Source organism: Numenius arquata, chromosome 18 (genome assembly GCF_964106895.1).
Source record: "Numenius arquata chromosome 18, bNumArq3.hap1.1, whole genome shotgun sequence".
In the NCBI taxonomy this organism is placed as follows: domain Eukaryota; kingdom Metazoa; phylum Chordata; class Aves; order Charadriiformes; family Scolopacidae; genus Numenius; species Numenius arquata.
Genome location: NC_133593.1, coordinates 11377887 through 11391835, shown reverse-complemented (window position 1 = coordinate 11391835; position 13949 = coordinate 11377887). Strand labels below are relative to the sequence as shown.

Below are 13949 nucleotides of genomic sequence, written 5' to 3'. Positions count from 1 at the left end.
TAAACAATTAATGCAGATATGGTTGCCTATGGTAAAAGTAGCAACAGCTTTTCGTGTTACCCAGCGCGAGGTGAAAGCACCAGCATCACCTCAGCTCTTCCTTCATTTTAAATAGAAAAATTATTAGAGAGAGGTCTGCATTAGCACAGCATCACCAGCTTTAGCCCTTATTTGCCAGTTGGGTGGATGGTAATAAGTGTTAAAGCTTAATGCACAGACACAGACAGCAGGTACAGTGCCGGGGTCAGATCCTGGGAAGCAGCCAGCAGCCACAGCCCTCAGAGGTGTGCACGAGAGAAACGCGGTGGCAGCAGTTCCCCGATGCAGAAATCTCCTCATTTATCCCCCCCTGGCCGGCGTTGCCTGAGGGAGGTGCAGGGCTGTACTGGTGCCAGTGGGCAAGATGCAGGATGCCCCAGCAGAGCCAGGGCTGGAGCAAAGAGCTTGCGCAAAAACCCGAGGTTTGTGGTCCTGCTGAAATGGCTCCGGTGCAGCACGTTACAAACATGGAGCGCCAAAAAAAGAGTGGAAGAAAACAGTCCCAAGCATTCGATGCGAAGTATGTAAACATGAAAGCACACCAGATTTTAAATTAACTGTAAAACCAGTTAAATTGACAGAGAAAACTGTTAGGAAGATGACTAAGGGGACAGAGTTTACTGTTTTATTTGCTTGTCTCAACACAGCTGGTGAGCATCCCTTGTTGGGGGGAAGGGACAGCAGAGCTAGTCCATGGCCAGCCTTGCGGGACAGGTGCCATGGGGTCATCAACCCCCTCCCCACAGCCCTGGGGTGCTCAGCACCCCTGGAAAACGCCATCGATAAGGTGGAACCTCTCCAACGGGCAGCAGAGGCACCCGGGTGTCCCCGGCCCGAAACTCTCCACGGCTCTGCCGGGGGGTGGGTTGCAGACGAAGGGGAACCACATCCCTCCCAAACTGTTTAACTAATGGAGGGAAACGTAGCACAGCCTTTGTAAGGTCGACATTTGTTTGTTGTTAAGGATCTAATTAGAAACATGAGAGGGAGCTGAATGGCTGCTTGCTCGGCTAATTAGCGACATGCACGAAGACCACTTTGAACTTCAAGGACACAAAGCTATTAGCGCTTACATCAAAAATGGATTAAACTTCTGTGCTTTTATAATGATTAAAGATGAGCCACTCAAGAGGAAATCCTTTTGTAAGGCTGTGACAAGAGCTGGCTCCCTGATTGCAGCTTCTACAAGCAAAGCTTTGTGTGGCCTCCGTGTAGCACTCGGCCCGGCGCAAGAGTGACACCGCTAACTTGCAATACGGAAAATGTGATTAGGCAATAAATATTGATCGTTGGCAAAAAATTGCAGCCAAGCTGGAAAAAGCGCCTTTATCTGTCCTGCTCCGTAACTGCAGAAAAGCTGGGCTTGAACACTTTGAATTTTGTGTCTCTTCTTCCCCAAATTGGTGCACATCAACAGCTTCCAGAGGTGGCTGAGGCTTCGGGTGCGTTCACGGCAGGGTTTAGCAGAAGCAGGTGCTGCTCAGGCGCCGGCATCTTGCACGAGAGGGACGATGGTGGATTTTCAAAACACCTGCACCAGTTGAATTTGTAGCTTGCCCAAGCGTGTGGAAACCGCCCAACTCTGGCTCCCTGCTCATCTTAGCCCTTGCTTTTTGTGTCCGTGGCTCAGCATGGTGCCGGAGGAGAAGTCCCCGTGCTGGGACCGTGTCAGGAACAGTTGCCACAAGATCCCGATGGCCATTATCACGCCGCCGTGTCCAGCTGCTGCGGGGTGGAGGGTGTGAATTATTGCCGTGGGTGCCAGCAGCAGCGCTCCCTCCCCGGGCTCTGCTCACTTCCAGCGGTAATTGCTGAGCCGGGAACATGCTCACCACCCACTGCTTTCTGTCGTTAGCCCTGCGATAGTTTGATGTGTGAAGCCGTTTCCAAAGGGGCTGCAGAGGCAGAACAACCTTTTAAAGTGTGGCTGCAGATAGAAAATAACGCACAAATAGTACCTTGTTATGGCAGATAGCTGCTCTCGGTGTCTCTTGGCCTCATCACCACTTATTTTACTGATGAGCCCGACAGTTGTTTTATTTTATTTTTTTCCCTGCAGGGCTAATATAGCTGCAGGGGAGGGACAACTGTGGCCACTGACCCGGGGTTCCCTGGCTGCTCCCCGTTACAGAGCCACGGCAGGGAAGGCACAAAGCTCCTGGTTTGATTTTTCCAGAGTCAGGACTGAACCGTCTGTCGTAAGCAAAATATCTGCGGGTCTTAATACTTGCAGAGGAGCTGTGTCTGCCACAGGCTTCTCACAGAGAGGTGTTTGCTTTTTCAAGTCTGCCTGGGAAGAGCGGGAGCAAAGTGCTGTGCCTTGAGGGTCCCCGCGAGAGTTGTACTAAATGGCACCTCTAATTGTAATGCCAGGGTTATTTGTTTTTCTGGTTTGTCTCCCACTCTCCGTTTCAGCTAGTTGGGAGCTGTTTGTTCCTTGTTGCTCTCCAGAATATCTGTGCGTTTCCAGCTCATTATTTCTGAGACATTTTTGAGCTTGAGCATTGATCTGAATTCGAGGTGTGCTGTGTGCTGCCTCAGACATAAAACAATGTTGTATGTAAAAGCGCAGAGACAAAGTGATGTGTCGTGGCTTCCCATAGTTCAACCTGACCACAAACAAACGTGTTTGTGCCTCGAGCTGGAGCTGTATGCAGTGATTGGTACAGAAAAAAAAAAAAGAGCCTGGATGTGAGCATTTAATTCTGAGTGCTGTGTCTGTGCACTCCTGCAGCCTGAATAGGCAGCTGAGAACAAGGAGCACGGACGTCTTACTTCAGAGTGGTGTTAATTTATACATCCAGTCTCGGGTGAATCACAGCTTGGTCGTTAGCATCTCTGAAAAGCAAGGTACAAGCTCCCATTAACTTCAGCCGTGAATGCACAGAGACTTGGCTTTGGCTAGGCTATCTATACCGTGGGTGCAGTGCTAGCTAATGATATTTATAAGGCTCTAAGCACTAATGATGTGAGATTTGCATGCGGTGCTGAGGTTTTCCTGCAGTCCATACCGGGGCTGGTTGTTTGAAGTGTCAGCATCACACTGTGACTGCCGGGCTGTTGGTCACACACACGACACTGTGGCCGTTAGTGCTCACGCTCCAGGACACAGGGGCTCCCCAAGGAAGGGCACGATCTTCCCTGCTCCAGTCGCCGTGGTTTTACTGCAGCGTCCTCCGCAGCAGATGCTCTTGGGTTGTTGCAAAGGCAGCACAGCAGGCTTGAATGGTTGGGTAACGAGTGATATTCCTGCCGTGAAAAATCTCCTATTAAAATCCAGCAGAAAATCCCAAGTGATGCGAGTTAAATGCCTCCAGACTGTGGTGGAGTTCCCTGTCCCAGCTTGGGACTCTTCTTTGCCCCTCTGCTGAACCCATGGTGGGCAGAGGGACAGGCAGCAGCACATGAGAATAAATACCATCCTCTTGCTGCCAACGGGACTGGGGTGCCTGCTCCCCATCGGGTCATCCTGCTGGGCTGCTCCCAAATGTCACCTCCCTGCCCTGTGTCCCCATCCCTTGCCCCTTTCCATCCCCGTCAGCAGCATTCAGTGTTGTTGTATCACTTACTCCTTCGAGCTGGAAGATGATGTTTGCAGCGTGTTGTATGAATTTTTCATAAAGACAGAAAACCAGCCTAATCTTGTGAGCTTTGAGTCTTGGTAGTGGGTAATGGCTTTGATTTAAAGCGTTTTGTCTTAATGATAGTTATATTGAAAATTTCCTGCTGCTTTCAAGCACGTGTAGTTATTATCATAAACATTGATGGTAGAAATGCCTGCCAAATTGTGCATGGCTGTTTATGGTAGATGAGAGAGTCATCCAGAAATTAGAGCGAGGGATCAACAAGTTGTCAAGAAGCCTGGTTGTACAGAAAGCCACCCCAGCGCCGGTGCGACAAGGCAGGAGCAAGGAGGGCCTTGGAGGGAAGAAGTGCTGGACATCAGCAGCACTGGGTGTAGAAAATTCTTGAGATTAAAAGTGAATTTCTCATGAGAAGGAGCTGCTTTAGAAGAAGGTGAGGAGTACAAAGGGAGGGCAGTCCCTGCCCAGGCAGAGCACTGAGGATGAGGAGCCCTCTCCGGGACGTGGAGGTGGCCATTGAATGCCATTAGACGGGTCTCTGGGAGCGTTGGTTTAGTACTAGTCAACACACCCATGGAGCTGTGGGGTCCCAGTGCTACCCACAGACACATCTCCATGGCGTTCAGGCAGGGGACCTGCTCTCCTGCTGATGGGAAGAAGCTGGGGTGACTCCAGCCGGCTCTGTTCTGCTCTGGACTGCTCTCTCAAGTGCAAAACATATTTCTGGCTGTGATAAGAGGGCACTATATTTCATCCTGAAGCACCCTGCCTCTTCTCAGAGAGGAAATCCAGTAAATCGTGGTGGTTTCTTTCAAACATGAGGTTTTTCTTGCATGTGCACCATGGCTGGGAGAGCAGCCATGAGTTTCTCTAACCACATTTTGCACCATTCTTTAGCTTTCTTTTTTATATATATTAATTTTTGCTATGTGTTAATAAAAAAAAGTGCAACCACAGTAGTTGAAGAGGCTGCTGTAGGAACCCGTCCTCCCCCCACAATGGTGTTTAAGTCTTTGGGTTTGGTGCTGTAGGAGAGGGAAAAGCCTTGTCACCAAAGGCTCCGTGTGTGGGGGACAGCGGTCCCCGAGCAGGGCCGGTCTTACAGTTCTGAACGTATTTCACCTGGTTTCTTTCCATTGAAATACACTGTACTTTAGTGAGGCTTAGAAGTGTTGTTTTGTCATCACATCTAATTTACCAGACCCTAAGGGACTGCCGTGCAAGTTCTCCGTGAAGGACAGTAATGTCAAAATCCTTACGTTTCTTCTCCCTTTCCCTCTTTCCCTTCATCGTTTGTGGCTGAGTTGAGTTTGTTTGGGTGGGATTCCAGCATCCGACTTGTTGTGCTTCACCCAGCTGCCCTCTCCGCCCCCGCAGCGGGGCGTTTGGATCCTCGTTAGCGTAATACGCTGCTCACTAAGGCAAATGTCATAACGAATCCTGACTTAGAAATTTCTCAAGAGTTCATCGAAAGAGAGTTTATCTTTCAATGGTGACCTTTCTTGTTGAACACGGATTAATGTATGAGCGGGGTCTGTGTTAACATGGCCATTGCAGGAGAAGGCACTCGATAAGCGAGCTCGGTCCCCGCAGAGCATTCCGGAGCACCGAGCCTCCTGCCTCTGCATGGACCTGGGCTGTCGACTCTGTTTCAGGCTCCAGCTCTCAGCTCCTTGACAGAAATCACTTGTTGTCTGAACGTTGTGTTGAGAAGCATCTTACACGCATGTTAAATGTGGATAAAGACGGCTCTGCTAAAGGACACCGAGATGAGCTGGTAATAAAATAGCCTGGCTCGTTGAAGCACTGTCTTGAGGTTAGGGATGCATTTTTAAATCCTCTCCAAATTCATATTTCTTTTAGCAGAAAGGCTTTCAGTAGATTCTCTGTCGAGGAGGTGCAGCTTGGGCAGAGGGGAGGGTGCAGTGACCGTGCATGGTTGCACCAAACACAGCAAACCCAGGCTTTTGCCGCAGCAAAACCTGGCTGCTGTAAATACTAAACCCTGGCAGTAGTTTGTGGCAAGGCACCGGGTCTAAGGTCCTTTTATCTGTTCCCAGCCCTGTCAGCAAGGGCCTTTCTCTGTCTCTTCCCATCGCCTCTGGAAGATGGAGACAGTACTGGTGTTTGTCGTGGTTCTCCCAGTCACCCACAAGGTCCATCTTTTGCTGTCCCAGCCGTTACACAGCAGATCCCAGCTCCACCATCGCCAACAATTTGCATTTTAAAAAAGCCTGTTCTGGGGCTGCTTTATGAACCCACATTTGGTTCAACATCTCCTGCCCCGTCTCACTTTCCCTTACTGCTTTTCAGTGCTCCCCAAGCCATCCCAGCACTGAGCAGGGTAGAGCCTCAGGCTCCCCAAAGACTGTCCCTCTGGGCTGCTGGCAAACGTTCACTTACTGATCAAAATTCACTGACTCAGAGCCTTTTCCATAAGAAAAAACACAGCACATTCAAGTGAAGTGAAGCAAGCAAGACATTAAACTTCCTTCCAACATCTCTTGGCTCCCATCTCCTGATCTCCATAGGCATAGGAAGGAGCTTCTGTAACCCAGAGGGTTGTTGTGGGACTGAAGAAGAAAAAAGTTACTTAGTTGTGACTCTTGTAGACACATCTAATCTTTTCCTTACCTCTCCTGACCTTGAACTATCACAGGGCTTCCTGGTGACATTTGGGATTGCAAATTATGTGCAGCGGAAACCCTTACGTTGGAGGCACTTGGGCGCAGCCTCAGAGCTGTGAGAACATCTGGTGCAGGATGGTTTCCTGTACAGTTGGTTGGTAGCTTGGACCTGAACCTTTCAGAGCATGTTGGAAATAGGCAGTTTGACTACTAGGACTTCCTGGTTGCTGGCAGTCTTTGGAAGGAGAGATGGAGGAGATGGTCCTGCCGACCCCCAGGCAATGTTCAATCAGTCTGATGGGTCCTCCCAGCAAACCAAAGTCAGGAGATCCTTGGTCAGCTCGGCCAGTACCTCTGGTGGGACCAGGCAACAGGTTGGGCTTTGCTCCTGGTTGCCAGTGACCAGCATCAAGATATGGTCAGTGGTTCCCTTCCCTCTCCTGAGACAGTGCAGTCCCCTGACGGTTTTTCAGCAATGTTCTTCCAAATTTCAGCCCTTAATTATTTCCTGTTCTGATGGCAGCATGCCGGTGGCCAGGGGAGAGTCTCAGATTCCTTCCAGCCTGCAGGGCATCGATCTTAATGCTCTGCAATTCCCGCAGCTCACAGCAACTGTGGCTCTTGGGCAGCTTCTGCCTCTGGAGACTGAGCCGACATCAGGAACTTTGTCATAAAGATACGTCTCCCAAAGAATCTTAAAATTTCTTGGAGGACTGAAACAATATCTAGACCCTGCAGGATTTTGTGGGGGTGGGTTTCTTCTTCATTTTAGTCACAGATTATTCCAGGTTTGTGTAAAACAAATTTTTTTCCAGGTATTTCTTACCAGAAGGCATCACATTTTGCATGTTGGGAAAGTCGTTCAAGGTCCCTTTGCTGCTGTTTCAAAGCGATGCCTCTGGCTCCAGGTGAGCTTATGTGCAGCTATTGTAGGAAGACAAATATTTAGCAACTCACCATAGCTGAGCGAATCGTTAAAATACGGCTTTCTGAGGAGTGCTCAGCCTCCTACTCACTGCGAGAGCTTTTTTGTTTCATTTATTGGGTCTGGAGCAAAGTGTCAGTTCTGTGAGAGCTCCCAGACCTCTCTGCCCCGTTCCACAGGCTGGGTGACAGTGGCAGGTGGGCTTTGGGGGGCAGTGGTGGGTTCCTCACCCCTGTGAGCAGTGTGGGGTGTTCAACTGATGCTCAGTGCATAGAAAATTACCTTTTTCTTACATTCTGTACCCACAATCAGAAGGAATTTTGAATAACCAGTTGCCAGCTCTTTCTGCATGTGTGAAAGGTGGTGTTTCCAGTCTTGGAGATGTGACAGTGGCCAGAGTGGGATGTCTAGGGGGACAGAGCCTCTCTCCTCAGTCTTCTTTTGCTGTTCCCTTTTTGAGGTTTCAGGACATGGCAAAGCATGTCCCCTTGTCACCCATGCCCACTTCTGTGGTTGCAGGTTAGTGACGCAGAACTGTCTGTCTGGATGCCACGGTGGATGTCTGTCCTTTTAGCCACGGCCCATCAGCACATGGCATGTGCTGCTCCTCCCGGCGGTGGCCATGGCCACGGGTGGCTCTGGGCATCGCTGGGCAGTTGCCTGGGGCCAAGGCCAGTCCTCCTAGCCCCCCCTGGTCCCACCGCCAGGGGTTACAGGAGTATTTTACTACCAGGCTCCCCCCTTGCCTTGCCCCATCGCTTTGCCTTTGCTCAGAGTGGCCAACTGGGCTTTCTGTGTGACTTGGCAGTAAAACTCGCATCCATTTTATTGAACCAGAAGGAAGAAAAGGGAAAAAAAATAGTGCTAGCTTATAGTAATAAAGGGCTTTTGAACATCTCAGCTGGATATTTTTCTTCATGAGTGAGAAGGCCAAATGTTATCTTGACATTTAATCTTTAATAATAAAAAAGGCGCTTTGTTTGCCAGTGAATTCCAAAATCTGTTTACTCTCTCATGCCTTATTTCTTTTAACTTGCTAGCTTAGATGTCCTACTTACTTTCCCCTGCTACCAGTTCAGAGCTGCATTAAATCGTTTATTTTGTAAAATTTACTTTCCTGTCATTGCAGAGCCGACAGCTGCCGGGGTTGACTTTTATTTGACCAGTTCATTCATTCATTTGAAAAATGAGGGGGGACCTGTCGGTGCAGGGGGAAGGGGCCAGGGCAGGAGAGGTGGTGGCCCAGCAGCAAGCCCAGGCTGAGACCACCACAGCCCACGTAAGGTGCTGCCAAAGCCTTCCCTGAGCTGCCCTCGGCGAGGGCTTTCTCCAGGGCTGGTCTCCATCCCTGAGGTCAGTCAGCATGGCTGGTGGCCGAGGGCTACTGCAGGCTATCAAACTTTATAAACCCTTTTTTAGTGCTTAATGAGGATAACGCGGGAAGTGGCAGCCAGAGGAAAAGGCTGAAGAAATCTTGGCGCAGCCTCGAAGGTGGAGGTGATGGGCTCTGCCGCCCCTCGGGTGCCTGGTGGTACCTGGGGCTCCCAGGGTGGCTGTGGTGTTTGTCACCGCCGCTGGACCTGTCCCCTCCCCGGGTGCCTGTGCAGCAGCCCCGGTGACCGGGAGGCCGGCCGTTAGCCGTTAGCCGTTTGCTGTGTGTGTCTGGTGCCTGCATGCGGCGGGGACGCGGTGAGGCTCTAGTGGGTGCAGGCGGGAGAGTCTTCCTCTGCTCCCGAAGGACCTGCCACTTCCACTCAGGTGTAGCTCCAGCTTCCCGCAAGCCATTTCCATCCAGCTCCTCCTTAGTCCGCTAACTTTTCTTTTGCATTGAAACTTCTTACTCATAAATTTTACATCCAAGAGCAACCGCGAGAAATGCCAGAAGCCTGATCATCTAACATGCTTTAATATCTAAATTTATTCTTTAGTATCATTCTTATTTACATTGTTTTTCTGTTTCAAAAAAAAAAATGAAGGGAGGAAAAAAATAAAATTTTCTTTTACTTCCACATTAGGAGGTGAGTTGTTATACACCCTCTGGAATTCCTTTTTGCTTTTGATCTTTATTTATTTGTTTAATTTTGGTTGATATCCCAAGCATGGTTTTGGAGACGAAGGTAGGTCTTCGCTCTCCAAATCAAAAAGAAAAAAATTAAATAAAACAACACTCTCCTTGGTCATATTAAAAAAAAAAAATCCAAACTGTTCCATTCCATACCATTTAAAGAAAAAAAAAAAAAAAACTATTGAACTATTTCTACAGCTTACTGATTTAAAAGGGCGGGTTTTTTTTCAAAAGTATCGAATGGATCCAAAAACGATTTTCCTAGACGCGATTGAAGTTATTTGCTGTCAACATTTTAATATCAATATTACCACAATGTGTAGTCTCAAACTAGTTCCTTTGTAGTTTGCATGGGATGTGAATGCTGTCTCGGCGTGCCCAGACCTAGAGAACTTGTTACTACTGCATGAGCATCAAGTCAGATGTTGAAAAATATCTATTATATTTTGTGATAATTTGGTGAAAATGAGCACCTCCAGTCTCTGGTTGCAGTAGTGTGTTGAATGATTGTTCTTTTTTTTTTATATATATCCATATATATATTTTTGGAGCTCTAAGCTTCGTAGTAGTACGGGCTGACTCTTATCCAGTACTTGCTCTCCTATCGCATGGCCTTGGTTAAGTGTTAGAAGTTGGGCCTAGGCTGTTTATTCTGGTGTTTGGCTTTGTAAATAACGGTGCATGCCCGGCGTCTGGCCTCATACCCAGCTTTATTCTCTGCACACCAGTCTTGAATAGCTACAGTGCTCAACCGAATTTTGGCGCACCCGCTTCCCCGGCAGGCTCCAACCCAGCCCGACCCGGAGGCTTCCCCGGGGCCAACAGCCCAGGGCCCGTCGCGGATCTCTACGGCACGGCCAGCCAGGACTCCGGCGTGGGTAACTACATAAGCGCCGCCAGCCCGCAGCCGGGCTCCGGCTTCGGCCACGGCATCGCCGTAAGTACTGGCCACAGCCGCCGCCCCCGCGTCTCGGTCAAGGATGGGGTTGGAGGAGGGGGGGAATGGTTTTCATTGTTTAATGACATGGGGAGGGGAGGGGTGCGTTGGGTGTTTTTGGTTAATTATGACCTGACGGCGAGCGCGGCGCCTTGCTGCCAACCTGCTAGAGCTGTGCCCAACCCGCTGGAGCTGCCCGTGGGCTCCGCTTCCCAACTCGGCTGGAAATGCTCATCTGACGCCTTCTGCCGTCCAGACTTGACACATTTCCAAAAGGAAATATTTCATAATTATGGGCTTTAAATTTCCTGCTCACCTATACGGGCTTTGTATCAGCCCAACCACCCATCCCGGCTGATGCGCCCATTTGCAGACAACGCACCAGTCCCTACTCCCACCTAAATGAGCAAAAAGCAGCTCGTTAATTTGGCCACCGGGTCCCCAGGGCTGTCCACAGCCACCCCATGGAGGTGACAGCCATCCCACCGCGGGGCTGTCCCACTCCCCACCTCCCATCCCTCCAGCTGCAGCATCCCTGAAAACCGGGGTGGATGCTGGCATTTACTGACCTCCGGGGTCCCTTCCAGCCAGTCACGACATCGCTAAAACTCCTTAAAATCCGCAGGTTATCAGTGAGTCACTTCCGTTCCGTTGTCAAGTCATTGGAAACGCACCTCGTTAACGTGGCGCGGGTCTGCAGTCTCACTAATGAGGGGCGATGGAGATTTGCTTAACGAAGCTGCATGCTGGTTTTGGGATGGCGCTGCTTTCCCTGTGTGTGTTAGCATGAATGTGGTTGGGCCTCCTTGGTGGCTGTCAGTCTCCCAAGCAGAAAAACCGCAACTGAAGTCGTTTCCCTTTTTGTAGTAAAACAATGAGATTATTATTTTTTTTTTCCCCTCTCGTACGATAAACGTGGCAAAGTACAGAGGGCTCCCCTGAGATCCCTCAAACCCGGCGGAGAATTTCACTCTTTGACCGGATGGGATGAGTGGGGGGAGCGGGAGCATAGTGCAGACAAAGTTCCTGGAATTGTGTTATTTTTACTGCATTCGCAACCAGTCCCCAAAAAGCCCCACTGCTTCTGTTTGTGCCCTTGTGCTCAATTCCCATCCCGGTCCTGTCCCTCCCGTGGTCTCACCAGGGACTTGACAATCCCTTCGGATCAATTCTAGTACCAAACGTGGAATATTATTGCTCTGCTAAGAGCTACATCAATTTAAACCGCCATCTCTCACCACTTACAACACCTCTTATTTTCCATTTTTCACCTAAAGAAAAAGACCTGTTTGTTCTTGAAAACCTGGGCCCTTTGGCCTCGGCGATATCCCGATTTTTTCAAGTAACAGGGCATAAGGTCCAGGCCTGGGGCTCCGGACTTGTCTGCACTAACACTTCTCCAAAGAGCAATTTTATATTTGACTTGCAGATTGGCAGCCCCTTAATTTCCCCCAATAACTGCAAAGAATCCCGTAGCTTTTTTTTTTCTTTTATGTATATATTTACTTAACACTCTCCAGTTACTAACCCTGGTTTAAAAATAAAGAAAAGGGACAACCCCAAGCTTATTTTTGCAACTGGGGGAATGAGAAGATTATGGTCTTGGAAAGGTGACGGCAGGGTCCGGCACAGCAGGTCACCGGTGACCAGAACAGCTCTCGGAAATACCTATTCATGCTGGCAACACAGTCTTTCAAGTCCTTTGATAATTTCTTGCCAAAATTAATAATCCTCTGTTCCCATGTATAGAGCACTGATGAACTTAACAATTGTACAATTTTAGGGACCTTTGATTGCAACGGCTTTTACAAATGGATACCATTGAAACGTTACACATGGTTGGTTGCCATCTCTCTTGGAGGTATTACAGTATATACCATTTGTACTTTGTGCTAAACTACCATCTCCCCTATATTTACTTTAAGTGAACAATTTTTTATCTTCATTTCGTCTTTCCTTGGCCTTTAATCATTCCTTTCTGTGATTTACGTTATTCCAATCAATCTCATGGGTCGGAAACTGGAAGACAGATCGGGAGCTAAACACCCAAAAAGTCATGTTTTCGTATTCACAACACTTTAGCACAATAATTCGGAGAACTAAAAAACCCCAGGAAAAACAGCCATCCCAGAAACCTGGGGGGAAATGACCGAGTGCCAGCTGAGAGCGTCCGGATGGGGATTAGAGATCCACTACCGATGGTCTAAAAATAGACCAGCCCCCCCTGCTTTCTTACAGAGAAACCATCATTCTTAATTAAGTGCTATACCAAATATTACAGCTAAAAGATAACATTGTAACTCGTAACCATAGAGCAATTATCAAGATTAAAAAAAAATTAAACCTAAGCAAATTAAATTAAAGACATTACCTGAGTAAGGCACCCTTGGATCGCTGCCAGTTTCCTACCCTTTGAACTAAGCTCAAGTTAATTAAATGTTTTTAAATTTTTTATTATTTTTTTTTTTTTGGCCTTTGGCATATTCATCTTTGCAAACAAATATTCCTGCACTGAGAACAGAGTAGATTAGAAAAGTCAGTCAATGAAAAACAGAAGTTGCCCCCATTAAATGGCACGGGTTTGCCTCTAGAGCTCTTAGTCCAGACGGACAAATGTAATGGATGTGACAGATTTTATTCCTCTGCCTTTTGCCCAGCGCTGCCCGATCCATGGCACGTGTTTCGTCTTCAAAAATCAGTGTATGAAATTAGAATTACAGTTAGTCAAGGGGCCGGGAACTGTGGAAAACATTTGGAGGCTTTAAATTATATAAAAATAGGTTTATACCTAAATTCTGGTGGATAAAGGGGTTTTCTATTTACTCTTCATCTACTCCTGTACACCCGAGATTACCCGAAATTGTTCCCTCAATTGATTTGCTCCACAGAGTAGTATTTTTTATGGGAAAGAAAAAAAAAAAAGTGGCATAAACACTCTGGCTTTAATCCCAGTTATTATTTGGCCGTATCAGTGTCCGTTCACAGATGAATTTGTCCGGATCCCCAGCGTTCCCGGGGCCGTCGGGCTGTGTAATACCCAGGTGGAACCCGGCGCCGGCTGAGCCCTGAGCGGAACATCATCGCTCAGGCTGATAACACTGGGATGAAGGCAGCCTTCGTCAGATTAATGCCTTGTCATCATCTCACACCTACCACAGCACATCAAACTAACCACCATTTACTGGCCAGTATTAAGACTCCAACCCTTAATGACTTAAAAACAGAAAGTGCTTTTAATGTTGCTCATTACTAATTAAAATAGATTTTGAGAGGAGGAAATGAGCCTTATTATTAATTCCTCAAGGGCCGCTGAGTTGGAAGTTTTCATTGTGGCAGCGCATCCCAGTGCTCCCAATCCCGGGGCAGGAGGCACTGGGATGAGCTGCAGGTCCCTGGGAAAGGGACCAGCCAGTCCCACAGACCTGCTGGCGGCACCTCCTTTGGTTGGGGACAGGTTTTGGAGGTCACCCCCAAAAACGGGCGCGTTCCTCGCCGCAGGCAGCCCCCCGCAGAACCGGTCCCCTCATATTTATTTCCATCTCGGCGTTAAGCAGCGGCAGGAGCAGGGCGCTAGAAGCTGGAGCCTCCGTTACGAAATAAATCATGGCCACTGCAGTGTGAAAGTTGTTCCCTTTCAAGTACTTTGGCCGTGCCTTTATAAAAAAAAATAAACCTCGTTTTACCGAAGCCTTGTAAATCCCTGGCGTTAAGGGATGCCCGAGGAGCAGTTTTTCTCCTTCAAGCAGAGCTAATCCCGGCCGAGCGCCCGGGG

At 48.5% G+C, this 13949-nt stretch overlaps 1 protein-coding gene across 5 annotated transcripts in view; it reads left to right on the top strand.

Moving 5' to 3' along the window:
- The window catches only part of MSI2 (musashi RNA binding protein 2), a 245916-nt gene that overhangs the window by 227390 nt on the left and 4577 nt on the right, over positions 1-13949 (top strand). For 2 of the 5 annotated variants that reach the window (XM_074160785.1, XM_074160787.1), the window contains one exon: positions 9969-10177. In XM_074160785.1, coding sequence (XP_074016886.1) covers positions 9969-10177 — 209 coding nt within the window. Of the gene's footprint in view, positions 1-9968; positions 10178-11960; positions 12039-13949 lie in introns of all 5 variants that reach the window. The other 3 variants (XM_074160786.1, XM_074160788.1, XM_074160789.1) reach the window with 3 other exon arrangements.